This window comes from Macaca thibetana, chromosome 9, assembly GCF_024542745.1.
Source record: "Macaca thibetana thibetana isolate TM-01 chromosome 9, ASM2454274v1, whole genome shotgun sequence".
Lineage (NCBI taxonomy): Eukaryota > Metazoa > Chordata > Mammalia > Primates > Cercopithecidae > Macaca > Macaca thibetana.
In genome coordinates, this window is record NC_065586.1 from 32,208,036 (window position 1) to 32,223,323 (window position 15,288).

Consider the following 15,288-nt stretch of genomic DNA (forward strand, 5'->3'; position numbering starts at 1 on the left):
CTTTTTGAACCACAGATCTAGAGTTAGTGTTGTGGAAGATAAATTTAATTTATCTAGTTTAATTTTTGTTCAATTTTATGTTACTCCCTGAATGCACATAGTAATATTTTACTTTAATAATGTAATTGAAAACTTTTACCCAATTTGATAGGGTGGGATTTTTGTTTTTGTAGCAAATGTAATCACTTTAACATTAGATATTTAAGTGGTAAATATTGATATTTTGAGCTGTTTATGGATGCTCCTCAACTTGTGAGGGAGTTACATACTGATAAACCCATCGTGAGTTGAATTTTTCGTATGGTGAAAGTGCATTTAATACACCTGACCTACCAAACATCATAACTTAGCCTACCCTACCTTAAATGTGCTGAGAACACTGGACATTAGCCTGCAGTTGGGCAAAATCATCTAACACAAAACCTGTTTTATAAGGAAGTGTTAAATAGCTCATGAAATTTATTGAATACTGTACTATAAGTGAAAGACAGAATGGTTGAATGTGTATGTGGATTTCAGTTTCTATTGGGTTTTGTATATTTTTTCAGTTTCTCTTATAATTTCTCAAGCGAGTACTTTGTATTTTTCATTAAAAATATTAAATAGTATTATAATATTTTATATCTTGATTTTCTGGACCATTTAGCAGGAACAGAGTTGTATTGGGAAGATAGTGTTGGGAAGGTGATGCTTTTTGTTATTGTACTTGCTGCTGTATGAAAAGAAATATAATGCTCTTCTGAGAGGAATTTAAATTTTATTCCTTACCTATATACATAAATAATAAATAAAAAATATAAATATATACATATATATATACACACACACACACACACACACATATATTTTTTTTCTTTTGAGACAGAGTTTTGCTCTTGTTGCCCAGGCTGGAGTGCAATGGCATGATCTTGGCTCACTGCAACCTCCGCCTACTGGGTTCAAGTGATTCTCCTGCTTCAGCCTCCCTAGTAGCTGGGATTATAGGCATGCACCACCACACCTGGCTAATTTTTGTATTTTTAGTAGAGACGGGGTTTCTCCATGTTGGTCAGGCTGGTCTCGAACTTCCAACTTCAGGTGATCCACCTGCCTTGGTCTCCCAAAGTGCTGGGATTACAGGCATGAGCCACCACACCCAGCCTCCTTACCTATATTAAGAAAATATACGAAATACATTTGGGAATTGTTTGGGGGCTTCCTGATATAGATGTATTAGGGCCAGGCGTGATGGCTCATGCTCAGTGCTTTGGGAGGCTGAGATAGGAGGATCGTTTGTGGCCAGGAGTTTGAGACCAACCTGGGCAACATGACCAAACTCTGTCCCTATTAAAAACAAAATTAAAAATTAGCCAGGTATGGGGGCGTGCCCATGTAGTCCTAGCTACTCAGGAGGCTGAGGCAAGTGGATCACTTGAGCCTAGGAGTTCAACGTTATAGTGAGCTATGAGTGCGCTGCTGCACTCAAGCCTGGGTGACAGTGAGATTCTGTCTCTCTTTCCCTCTTTCTCCCTTTCTATATATAAAAAGAAAAATTATTTTTAAATTCTAGAATGAAGTTGTCTATGCAAGGTGAGCTAAAAGCACTGTCTGTAAATAAAAAATTATAATTTTCAACTACAGATTTATAAAGTTATAATTTAATACTTAGTACATTTTTGTGATTGAAAATTGCAAAAGACTGAACTAAATATTATATAATACATGGTTAAGTGTTCTATTTTTAAACGTGTTAATTAAAACTTTATTTTTCAGATTTTGGAATCTCTTTTTAAGGTATGTTCAATATATCACTTCTTAAGCCTACTAAAACTTAACACAGAAATACATGCCAATGAAGAAGAGGTTTCTAAATTTTAAGGGAGTAGAAGGAATTCCATACTTGCTGCTCTATATGTTTAAGAATTTTATGTTCATTTGTATAGTGCATTAGCCCCATTCTGAATCCCAAGTGATATTTCGGTCAGGGCTGATATTTGATGGATGAAGAGTCACAGACACAGACACACATTTATATAGATATTTATTTCATTGCTGAAATTTAAATAGTCACTATTTCTTTTTTTGTCCCTCTTTTGTTTTCTTAAAGTGGTTTCAGTGGCAAGTCAATCAGATGGAAGAAGTAAGTCTAATGTTTTAAAATTGTTAATATTTTTTAACTCATTTGAAAACCAATTTGGATTATGTATAAGTTAAGCATGTGTAAGTCATTTTTGAATAACTGTTGGTTATAAAGTAATCTTTTGATTTAGGTAGACAAGGAGTAAGTGGATGGGATAAAATATTTCTCAGTGACTTACACCCTATGTCCCTGTATATATCTGGTGTACTCCAAGTTTGACTGACACATGTTTTTTCCTAAAATTGAATAATGGAAACTAAGTTATCATTTTTTTCCAATTTACATAAAAGGGCGATGAGAGAATCTTTCACTTTAAAACTTTCTACCATATTTTAAAAAATCATGCTAAATGATGATGTATGTATAGACATAAAATTATGTATCGATTTTCTATAGATGAAATATGTTATTTTAATGATGTTCTTTTACACTTTTGATTCAGGTACTTTACCATTAGTTTGAGAACTACTGGTCTCAAACTAGGGGCTTAGGGGCTTTTAATTCTACTTTGGAAAACACTTTATATATGCTGTTAGTATATTGGAATGATTTCCAGGGTAGCTTTACTGATTTACAGAATTATTTTAGTTCTCATTTGGTCACACTTATGGTTCAGTCCAATTAAACCCTCTTGAAGCCCAGGCTTTTCAAAGAAAAGAGGCCAGTTTCTTTGGGGGTGTAAAGTTAAAGGATAAATATAGATAGAACCTTAAATGTATGAACTGGGACTATATCCTAGCATCTTCTCATTGTTTTATCTCTGGTCCCAGAATAGAAGACTTTCATGGTCTACATACTCTTTGCTTTAGGATACATTTGACATTGGAAAAGTGTTAGTCATTCTTTGATTATGGCATAGTGGTCATTATCCTTCCAGAGAGGTAGGGTTAAAGTGAAGTCTACTATTCCTCCACCCTCTTTTAAAAGGTGTTCTTCTTTGCAACTTTGGAAACTCATCTTGTCATCATCTTTTCATCCATCAACCTCTTTTTATTATTTTATTAATGGGTTTACTTTTACTATTCTTTTACACTCAGTCCTGTCAATGTACATGACCTATCCAAAACCCTGGCCTCTTACTTTCTTGACTTCCTCATCTCCAAAGATCTCTTGGCCTCCACTTCCAGTCACACTGTGCACCTTGTCATTAACAAAATTACTTTATTTTAAAAATCACTAATTAAGGCAACTTATTCTTGAACTATAAATTTCTGTTTTTCCAATTATTACTTTAAATACTGCTCTGGCTGCCAAACACTTGGAATACTCTAAATGTAAGTCATTGGTTGGAACTCCTTCAATTCCTGCTACCTAACAAAATATTAACATCTGTACTCATTTTCTCTTTCATTTTTCCTGTTAAGACAGATATATTGTTCTTTCTTATACATATGACTAATTATTTCGCTTCTATTTTGGATTTCATATCCTCTGGTCTTCTCAAGATTCTGTGTTTGTTTGTTTGTTTGTGTTTTTGAGACAGGGTCTCATTCTGGTTGCCCTGGCTGGACTGCAGTGATTTGATCTTGGCTCACTGAAGGCTTGACCTCCTGGGCTCAGGTGATTCTCCAACCTCAGCCTCTCAAGTAGCTGGGACCACAGGTGTGAGCCACCATGCCTGGCTAATTGGTATTTTTTTTTAATAGAGATGGGGTTTCGCCATGTTGCCCAGGCTGGTCTTGAACTCCTGGACTCATGCAATTCCCTCGCCTCTGCCTCCCAAAGTGCTGGGATTACAGGTGCGAGCCACTGTGCCTTGCCATGCGTTCTCAAGAACTTTGATTAATTAATTATTCTCTCTTGTATATTCAATTTCTCTCATTAAATTTTATCCTTCCTTTCAATTTTTAAATATGCTCTTTTATCTCTCATTTGATCCACATTCCTCTCTAAAGGCCTATTTCCATGTCCTCTATTAGCCTGTTTTAAAAAAATTATTTTGTATGCAAATTTACTCATATTAGGGAAACAGTCATTAGATTATTACCAGGGTGTAAAGGCAAAGCAGATTTATAAGCGAGTGGAGAGAAAAACAGAGTAGACAGTCTTTGAACAATGAAACTAATTGGGTCTTTTTTTTTTTTTTTTAAGTATTCAATGAATAAACTGGCACCTAGTGAAGAGATTAATCTGGGCACTCTTTCCTTGTAAGAGACAACTAAGGGTATTAAGTAAAACAATTAGAGTTGTTTATGGATTTCCTGTAATAACCCTTAAGAGTTTAGCCATGGAGCATGTGTCACACATTCAGAGCCACATTTATTTGTATATTAATTTACTATACACTATGCTCTTATTTCCCAAGCATTTCTCAATCTATCCAGACTGAATTCTGTCTCTCTGACAAGTAAAACATTCTCTCCATATGGTTCCCAGTAAATTGTATGTTGTTAAATTAAACAGACTTTTTTTTTTTTTTTGCCTCAGCTATAATTAATATTATTGATTGTGCCCTCATTTTTGAAACACTATTCCTTTGGCTTCTGTGAATTACATTTTCCTGGCTATTGTTTTACCTCTTTGGCTATCTTCTTTTTAAAGTCCCCTCCTTAACCCAACCAGTAAATGTTGGAGTACCTCAAAGTTTTATCCTATGCCTTTTTTCTTTTTGCTCCAAACTTTCTCCCTAGGCAGTCTCATCCAGTTTTTCCATTCAAGTATTATCTTTATGCATGTAATTTAGAAACATATACCTTTTGCTCAAAATGTTTCTCTGAACTCCAGGGTTTGTATATAATTGCTTACTTGACTATTCCACCTCAGATGCAGTGGGTCAGAAATATGAATTTTTTCCTCCTAAACTCTTCTAATGTTCCCTATCTTAGTGAATGAGTACTATTTATCAGATTGGGTAAATGTGAAATGTGGAAACCATTCCTGACAACTCACTTCCATCTATTCCTGATATTTAATCTATCCACAAGTCCTCTGGGTTTTACTTTCTAAATAACTGTCAGATGTGTCCACTTTTCTCTGTGTCTACACCTTATTGTTAGGTACTATCATATCCATTATGCCTGAAATCCCAACTGGTGCATTCATAATCACCAGGAGGAACCCCCACTACACAGTATACTTCTGATCTGGAATTTCAAGTTTTTCAATGTTTAAACCCATCATTGCTTATCTTAAATATTTTATTAATTTGGTATACCAGATACATTATCTAAAGGTTTGTATTATCTGCTGTTTTTCAAGGAGTGTTTCTCTTTTTTTTTTTTTTTGTAAATTTTATTTTAAGTTCAGGGGTACATGTACAGGTTTGTTATTTACGTAAACTCATGTCACAGGTATTTGTTGTACAGATTATTTCATTACCCACATATTAAGCCCAATACCCAATAGTTATCTTTTCTGCTCCTCTCCTTCAACTCTCATGTAGACCCCAGTGTCTATTGTTCCCTTCTTTGTGTTCATGAGTTCTCATCATTTAGCTCCCACTTGCAAGTGAGAATATGCAGTATTAGGTTTTATGTTCCTGTGCTAGTTTGATAAGGATAATGGCCTCCAGTTCCATCCATGTTCCTGCAAAATACATGATCTCATGCGTTTATATGGCTGCATAGTATTCCATGGTATATATATACCACATTTTCTTCATCCAGTCAACCACTGATGGACATTTAGGTCGATTCCATGTCTTTGCTATTGTGAATAGTGATGCAGTGAACATACACATGCACGTGTCTTTATGACAGGATGATTTATTTTCCCTTCGGTGTATACCTAGTAATGGCATTGCTGGGTCAAATGATAGTTCTGTTTTTAGATATTTGAGGAATCACCATACTGTTTTCCACAACAGGGAACTAATTTATACTCCCACCAACAGTGTATAAGCAATTTTTTCTCCACAACCTTGCCAGCACCTTTTATTATTACTTTTTCACTTTTTAATAATAGTAATTCTGACTGGTATGAGATGGTGTCTCATTGTGGTTTGATTTGCTTTTCTCTAATGATCAGTGATGTTGAGCTTTTTTTCATATGATTGTTGGTCCCATGTATGTCTTCTTTTGAAAAGTATCTATTCATGTCCTGTGTCCACCTTTTTTTTTTTTTTTTTTTTTTTTTGAGACAGAGTCTTGCTCTGTCGCCAGGCTGAAGTGCAGTGGCACGATCTCGGCTCACTGCTACCTCTGCCTCCTCGGTTCAAGCAGTTCTCTTGCCTCAGCTTCCCGGGTTCAAGCAGTTCTCCTGCCTCAGCCTCCCAAGTAGCTGGGACTACAGGTGTATGCCACCATGCCCAGCTAATTTTTTTTTTTTTTTGTATTTTAGTAGAGACAGGGTTTCACCATGTTGCCCAGGCTGGTCTCAAACTCCTGAGCTCAGGAATCTGCCTGCCTCAGCCTCCCAAAGTGCTAGGATTACAGGCGTGAGCCACTGCGCCTGGCCTTGTCTACTTTTTAATGGTGTTGTTTGTTTGCGTCTTATAAATTTGCTTAAGTTTCTTATAGATGTTGGATATTAGGCCTTCGTCAGATGAATAGTTTGCAAATGTTTTCTCCCAATTTCTAGGTTGCCTGTTTACTCTGTTGATAGTTTCTTTAGCTGCACAGAAGCTCTTAAGTTTAATTAGATCCTATTTGTTAATTTTTGCTTTTGTTGCAATTGCTTTTGGCGTCTTCATGGAGTCTTTGCCCATTCCTGTGTCCAGAATCATATTGCCTAGGTTGTCTTCCAGAATTTTTATAGTTTTGGGTTTTACATTTAAGTCTTTTATTCATCTTGAGTTAATTTTTGTATATGATGTAAGCAGTGAGTCCAGTTTAAATCTTCTGCACATGGTTAACGAGTTATCCCAGCCTCATTTATTGAATAGGGAATCCTTTTTTCATTGTTTGCTTTTGTCAGGTTTGTCAAAGATCAGATAATTGTAGGTGTGCAGCCTTATTTCTGGCTTCTCTATTCTGTTCCATTGCTCTATGTGTCTGTTTTTGTGCCAGTACCATGCTGTTTTGGTTACTGTAACCCTATAGTATAGTTTGAAGTTGGGTAGTGTGATGCCTCCAGATTTGTTCCTTTTGCTTTGGATTGCCTTGGCTCTTTGGGCTGTTTTTGGTTCCATATGAACTTTAAAATAGATTTTTTCTAGTTCTGTGAAGAATTTCGTTGTTAGTTTGATAGGAATATCATTGGATCTATAAATTTACTTTGGGCAGTATGGCCATTTTAATAATTTTGATTCTTTCTATCCATGCACATGGACTGTTTTTCCATTTGTTGGTATCATTTCTGATTTCTTTGAGCAGTGTTTTATAGTTCTCCTTGTAGAGATTGTTCACCTCCCTGGTTAGCTGTGTTCCTAGATATTCTTTTTGTGGCAATTGTGAACGGGATTGGCTCTTGATTTGGCTCTTGGCTCGACTGTTGTTGATGTATAGGAATGCTAGTGATTTTTGTACATTGACTTTGTATCTTGAGACTTTGCTGAGGCTGTTTATCAGCTGAGGGAGGTTTTGGGCCAAGACTTTGGGGTTTTCTAGATACAGGATTATGTTGTCTATAAGCAGGGATAGTTTGACTTCCACTCTTCCTATTTGGATGCACTTTATTTCTTTCTCTTGTCTGATTGCTCTGACCAGGACTTTCAATACTGTGTTGAATAGGAGTGGTGGGAGAGGGCTCCTCAAGGAATCTTTCTTAAAGTGTAGTTGGTAGAACATGTTTAAATGTCACCCAAGATACCTGTTATAAGTGCACGTTACTGGATTAGATTTCTTTTGTGAGTCTGTGAGTTAGGAATCTACTGCTTCAACAGGTAAGAAACAAGGGATTCTCATGCACACTAACATTTGAGAATCTTGTGATAATCTTTTTACTGCTGACAAAATTTATTGTCAGTACATGCTGGCGAGGTTAATGTCAGTGATCATGTTGCATTACATGTTGCATTAACAGAGATACATGTGGAAACCATTAGAGTATATGGTGAGCTGCACCAGAGAAATGTAGGCTGAGCCTGCAGTAGCCTGTACTTTTCAGAGTTGTCCTGCTGGAATCTGTGCCCCAAGGTCTTTCTGAAGAAACCATTTAGCTGATAACCCACTGTCTATATTCCATACTCTTTTAGTTCTGTGACTTCATCTTTTTTCCCAGAAAGGACTTCTGTTAAAATTTAATGTTTATTGGGAAATGTAATGTATCAAGAGTCTAATCAAGGGACAAAAACCACACAGTAATTTGGTTAGGGAAAGTTTGATATAAAGAATTATTGTAACAGAGGAATATCTACTGAAGGATATTGATAGACATTCTACTAAAGGAGTAAAGATAATTCTAATGAATACAGGAGTAGAAGATAGAGGGAACAACTTCAACTCCTAGGGTGGAATCAGAATATGAATATCCCCAATCATTCCCTTCCAGCAATGCAGGGCTAAGGTGCAGAACTTCTGAAGAGGGAGCAGCTTTCATCACTACATGGCAGAGAAGTTTGCTGGGCTGCGAGGCTGGTGGAGCTTGAACTCACTGGGAAGCTGTCCATGAGGGTGGTACACTTAGGAATCTGCCCTCTGTGATGCTAGGAAAGCCACCTTCCAGAGAGGTGCTGTACTTCCTGCTGGGAAGCTGTTCACAAGGGTGATATGTTGGAAAACTTCCCTAAGGGAGGCTCTGCACTGGTGAATTTTGCTACAAAGTTCTGGGGGAAGCTGCCCATAGGAATCTGCCATGACAGGGACCTTACCAGGAAGTCATCCATGAGCTGATGCTGTTGAAATTTTCTGGGGGTGAGTACTATAAAATATACTACACACTGCCTGAGGAAGAAGCAGAGAGAGACACGAAACTAGGAAGAGAAGCTTCTTCCTCTTCCAATGCCTCTTCAGGATGCTCTGCTGAAAAAGGTTAACATCAGACCACCGGTCAAGGAAGAAATATTCCACTATCTCAGACAACACAATGAAGAATAGATTGTTGAGGTGAGACACAGTAAACTGATGACATTATTTTTGACTCAATTTATGATTTGTGGCTTCTTATTTGGGATCTTTCCTTTGTCTATAAAGTTTCCATAGGTCTCCTGCTTCCCTTCCATCTATTCTGTGTTCCTTGTCATATCTTCCCTACACCCAAGCTCAGACTTCTAGTGTGTTGCCCAGCATTTACTTCCTGCTGTTACATCCTACTCTCATTCCACTCATTCCAAAAATGAAGTCTCTGTTCTAAATCCCCAATGCTGGAATTTATCTTTGCTAAGTCCTTGACTTCATTTTTTCTCCAACTTTTCCTCCTAGCATAAGGATTGGAGATCTCTACATGGGTGGATCTCTGAATTTAGGGCAAGCAATTATTTTAGCATTACTCTTGTAAATATTCTGTGTCATTTTCCTATCAAAACTTTCTGACCCCAATTGCTGTTCTGCTTGTTTATGTCTCCACACATTGGCTGTTTGTAGGTTTCTTTTGCTGTGGTTTCTGGACACTCATTCTTGCTGAATTTTCTTTAAGTAAACTTATTACCTAGAATAGTAATTATGGTCATCTTATTCTGTGAATTTTGCTGTTTCTTCTCACTGCCTGTTATTTTTTAGCTTGGTCTATTCTAAAGGTCTCAAGACACCCAACTATGTCTCAGTCTTCCCCACGCAGACTGGAAAAATGCTAGTTCCATAGACTTTTATATTTTAACTTCTGGGAGTTAGTAATAGACAGTATTAGCCTTTGAGAAAAAATTATTATCTTTAGTTAATTTACCACAGTAAGGGTATTCTTAAAAAGAATTTATGGGAAACAATTTAGAATTACTCTTGTAAATATTTTGAGTTGCATTTATTGTTATTGGACTTGCTTAAAATTCCTATATATTTTAACATTAAACAGATTATTAGATTTCAGGTTTTACATGTAAAAACCATCACTGAGCTGTAATTCTGTTCATAGATAATTGCTCATATAAATACATTTGTAAAATATTATATCATTACTTGGCTATAGCTATAGATAAGAATAATATAAAAATTACTTTGATTTAATAAAGGAAATAATGAAATTTATTTGAGGTATGGGAACAAAATGGGTATTTACTAAGTAACTGGTTAATTTTATTATTTTAGATAAGTAAAGATCAAACTCTTTTACAAGCAGAGCCTCCAGAACCTGACAAAACAGTCACTTTAAGTATTGCACAAATAGTACGCCTTTTACAAAGATTTGAAGAACTGAAGAATCGCCTTAAACAGAGGTCTAAATCCTCCTGGAAAGTCATGTTGTCTAAAACCATGTAAGTGAAATATCAGAACTAATTGAATCAAAAACAATAAGAAATGGTATATAATTAGCACTGAATGTAAGATAATGAGTCAGATATGATGGCTGTACACAGGGCTTCTTAGTCAAATCAGGTCTAGTCAACTTGTTTCCATTTGCAATTTTTAATAATCTGAGATGTGCAATACAGGAGACATTAGCTGCATATGGCTATGCAAATTCAATGTAGAAAATCAGTTTCTTAGTCACACTAGCCACATTTCAGGTGCTTAGTACCCACATGTGGCTGTTATTAGAAAGTTATATTGGACATTACTAGCTTTGAAATATCCGGCTCATAAATTCTTTTCTCAGTTTGATTAGGTAACTCCTAGTAATAAATAGGAAACTAAGATCTAATGAAATACTTCATTGTTGATGAACAAGTTCATTAAAAATTATATCAACAGCTTATCCAAGTAAAAGTTTTACATTTATAAGCAGCCATGCTTTTGCATTAAACAGACAAAACATTATTTTTTAGTGTTAAAATAGAATATACGTACCCATAGTTGGGAGGGACCACTAGTTATGCAGTTACGTTAGTGATATCTCTGTCAATAACTGAAAATAATGAAGAGAGTGGTACTTGAGTTGGCTCCTGGGGGTTGCATAACTAGATCCTTGGCTCAGAGGTTAAGGTTTAGACCATATTCATACTTGACATTTAAGTGTCTGCTGTGTACTAGGGATTTTTGTAGTAACTTTACATGTATAATCTTTGATTTTCATAACTACTTTATGAGAAAGGTACTATTATACCCCAATTTTAATGAGAATAAACTGAAGCCAATAGAGGTTAAGTAATGTACCTGGCTGAGTTCATATAATAAGTAAGTGGATGAAACAGGTTTTGACCCAAAGGTCAGCTAGTCTCACTTCAGAACTTATGTCCTTCATCATTATACGACTGATAATAATACTTGACAAAAAGATACCTCATGTTTCTAACAATTTATTTTTGCTATTTTTGTTGTTAATGTTTTTGGTATAATTAATTATATTCATGGCCTACATGGAATTCATATAATTACATAGTTTAGTTTGACTTTTCAACTTGTAACTTGTAAGTTTACCTTAGTGTCTGTGAATAAAGATTAAAGATATGTTTAATTTTTATTTTACAAACTTCATATGTCTAGACTACACATTTTAGTTCTTATTTTAGTGTAATTTAAACTCTTACTCTTTGATATATTAAAAAATGTTTCATTTATTGAACGTGAACAGGGATGAAGAAAATCGACCAGAAGCAGTGAAAAGTTGTGAAGCTGTAGCACAGAAAATTGAAGGTGATAATATTTTATACATGTTTGTCCTTAAAAATTTTATTAAAAATTTTGTTATTATTTTTATCTTTTAAAGAGAGAGTCTCACTCTGTCACCCATGCTGGAGTGTAGTGGCATGAATATTGCTCACTGCAGCCTCAAACTCTTGGGCTCAGGCGATCCTTTCTGCTCAGCCTTTTGAGGTAGCTAGGACCACAGGCACAAGCCACTGAGGCCAGCTGATTTTTTTTTGTACACATGTAGGTCTCACTATGTTGCCCAGACTGGTCTTTAACTTCTGGCCTCAAGAGATCCTCCTACCTTGGGCTCCCAAAATGTTGGGATTACAGGCATGAGCCATTATGCCCAGCATGTTTGACTTTTATGGGTTTTCCTAAGTGTATTAACATTTTGAAACTTAAAGTAAAAAAATTTACAGTTATAAAATTATACAATGGTAAATTTAGATAATATTTAATAGTGAGTTTGATATTTTAATAAAAGTTTTCATTATGTTCCAGATTCTGGGAACATACAAAATGAATACAATGTGTATCCCCTGTGCAGACAACAATGTGGTTGTTACTTCCATAAAACTTACAGCTTAGTAAGGATACAAGTACATTGTCTAGCATGTTAGTACAGTGTTATGCATGATAAAGGCATGTGGAATTTGCATTGGGTCCACAGAAAGGAGCAATCTGTTCAACCTAAGGAGTTAGGAAGACTTTATGCAACTTTAAAGGGAGAATAGGATTTAGTAAAGTAAAGAACGGAAATATTTGGTATTTTAAGAAGACAATAGCATGAACAAACAACATGCATAGAGAATTACAACTGGATTGGTATTAGAGTAAGAAGCGATATATAGGGATGAAGTAACAGAGGGCCAGTCATAGTGGGAATGGATGCTCTGCTAAGGAGCTTAGACTTTTTAAAAAAATAATAAAGAATCATTGAAGATTTTTTGTAGGATTTAATTTTAGAGAAGTTTTTTCCTGACTGCACTGTAGAAGCTAGATTTGGGGACTAGGAGTAGGAAAGGGAAGTTATTATATCTTAGATGTGTGATAAATACCTATATTCAAAGACTAGTGAAAAGAAGAAGGGAGTCAGGTTTGAGAAATATTTACTTGAAAGTTGGTGACCGGATATGGAAGGAAGACTAGATAATGATGGTACAATCAACGAATATAAGCGAATACAAGAGCAAAAACAAGTTTTGGTGAGAAAGTGGTTTATAATCAGCTGTTACACACATTCTTTTAAATGTTACTATTTGTTGCCTGATTGGGAAGATCTGCAGTGTTGGCAGCTATTATTTTTTCAAAGTTTTCTTTCTTTTAATAAGTTCCTAAAATTAAAACAATAAAATTTAAACTCAATTAGTATATATAATTGCCATTTGAAATTTATAGTGACAAATACACTTTTAATTATTTCAGAATTCATAGAAGCCCACTCAACTGATGAATTTAAAGGTGTTTCTGCAACAGAACCACGTAAGTTTCCATTCATTAAAGCATTATTGTGATAATAACCTCTGTTACATTAATTTCTATAATTTAAAGTAATAATTATTAGATTAACAGTGCAGACTCCCTGCCTTGGAGTTTGGAGCCATACAGTTGAGCTGGTTGTCAAACAACTATTAAAATTCTTAGTTAAGGATATGTGTTATTGAAACTAGTTTTTTTTTTTTTTTTTGAGACAGAGTCTTGCTCTGTTGCCCAGGCTGGAATGCAGTGGCATGATCTTAGCTCACTGCAACCTCTGCCTCCTGGGTTCAAGTGATTCTCGTCTCTCAGCCTCCCGAGTAGCTGGGATTACAGGCATGCACCACCACACCCAGCTAACTTTTATAACTTTTGTGTGTATCTATCTATCTATCTATCTATCTATCTATCTATCTATCTATCTATCTATCTATCCATCCATCTATCTATCTATTTTTTTAGTAGAGAGAGTTTCACTATGTTGGCCAGGTTAGTCTCGAACTCCTGACCTCAGGTAATCTGCCTGCCTCAGCCTCCCAAAGTGTTGGGATTACAGACGTGAGCCATTGCGCCCGGCCTAGATTAATTTTTGAGGAGTGCATGTTAGTACATGGAATGGAGGATTATGAGTTGTGATTAGAACATAATACTGAAACGTTGGCAGGCCTTTGAGGTGTAGCAGTGATAAATTTAAGTAGTTTGTAGATTTTGTTACTAGGAATTATATCCACAAATGCTTTCACTGCAGATGAGTAGTTGTCAGTTCAGGAATATAAAGAGCTGCTAGAGCTTGTCTGTTAAGTTTATGACTACTTGTCAATAGAAGGGAGTTGTGATTAGAACATAATACTGAAACGTTGGCAGGCCTTTGAGGTGTAGCAGTGATAAATTTAAGTAGTTTGTAGATTTTGTTACTAGGAATTATATCCACAAATGCTTTCACTGCAGATGAGTAGTTGTCAGTTCAGGAATATAAAGAGCTGCTAGAGCTTGTCTGTTAAGTTTATGACTACTTGTCAATAACTTACTCATGTCTTAGGGCTGGAGAGAATTTTGAAATAATAGTGTAAAGCACACTGTGGAATACAGTTCAAAAGTAGAAAATAATGTTTGCTTGGAACAGGTTGCTGGGAATTCTGCCCTCTTTCAACTTCAGCTTTAAACCCAAACCTTGCCATGTTTAAACCAAGGACAGCTGCACATCTTACAGCACTCCCAAGTTCTGTAGAGATTTCTGATCGAAGAGAGGTCTGACTGACTAGGTGGGGTAGAAAGGTGTATAGAACTTTGGACTAGATAGTGAAAACCTCTGTATACATCAAGGGGAATCCCTTGTACATCTATGAACCTCTCAAGAGCTCTCTCTTTTTCTCTCTCTCAGTCTGTATGGTTGCCTTCCTTCTAATATTGTACCTTGGCTTCCACAAACACTGAACTTTGTTTCCTAAACTCAAGGCAACCAGTATGCTCTGAGTTCCCCTTCCCTATAGTGTGGACTGGCAATTCCAGACAGCAAATTGGGGTCATCACAGGGCCTGTCTACTTTATTACCATATATTCTGCTTTCACTGTTTTCCAATTTCTGAATACCACTGTTTCATGTATTTTTGTCCAGTATTTAAGTGGTTTAAGGTAGAAGAGTAATTCTGGTCCCTGATGCTCCATCATGGATGAAAGCAGAAATCCCTGTACTCACTCATAGTTTAATGGAATACATCTTCCAATCAGAAAACCACATTTCAAAAGGATAAAATATGGTTGAGATTTTACTCATGGTTCTAAAGGGGAGCGGAGGACAGAATTATATTGTGTAATATGGAGAAAATGCTTTGCAAATTCATAAGATCTTTTTCCAATGGCGGTTGTTTCAATTTCTTAGCTCTATTAGTATAGACTTACTCTCTTTATTGCTGCGTTTTACTTGTTCACTATCATTTTCTTTTAAAAGTACCTCCTCTCTTCTTCTCTGGCCACACTTAATTCTCTCTTCCCTTCCTGTTTCCTAAATTCTATTAAATCTTATAGCCTGGCTGGCAAGACGGAAGCTACCTTTGTATTGCACTCTGGTTTTGCTTTTAGGTCACAATTTCATCTTGATGTTGCTTCATTTAATAGACTATTTTTTAGAGAAGTTTTAGGATCACAGAAAAATTG

General features: G+C 35.9%; 1 protein-coding gene across 20 annotated transcripts in view; it reads left to right on the forward strand.

The window, feature by feature from the left end:
* Positions 1-15,288, forward strand: part of CCDC7 (coiled-coil domain containing 7) — a 440,951-nt gene that overhangs the window by 14,701 nt on the left and 410,962 nt on the right. For 16 of the 20 annotated variants that reach the window (XM_050804671.1, XM_050804673.1, XM_050804674.1 and 13 more), the window contains 5 exons: positions 1,753-1,773; positions 2,087-2,119; positions 10,177-10,343; positions 11,600-11,661; positions 13,084-13,140. In XM_050804671.1, coding sequence (XP_050660628.1) covers positions 1,753-1,773; positions 2,087-2,119; positions 10,177-10,343; positions 11,600-11,661; positions 13,084-13,140 — 340 coding nt within the window. Of the gene's footprint in view, positions 1-1,752; positions 1,774-2,086; positions 2,120-8,518; positions 9,043-10,176; positions 10,344-11,599; positions 11,662-13,083; positions 13,141-15,288 lie in introns of those variants that run through there. The other 4 variants (XM_050804692.1, XM_050804696.1, XM_050804689.1 and 1 more) reach the window with 3 other exon arrangements.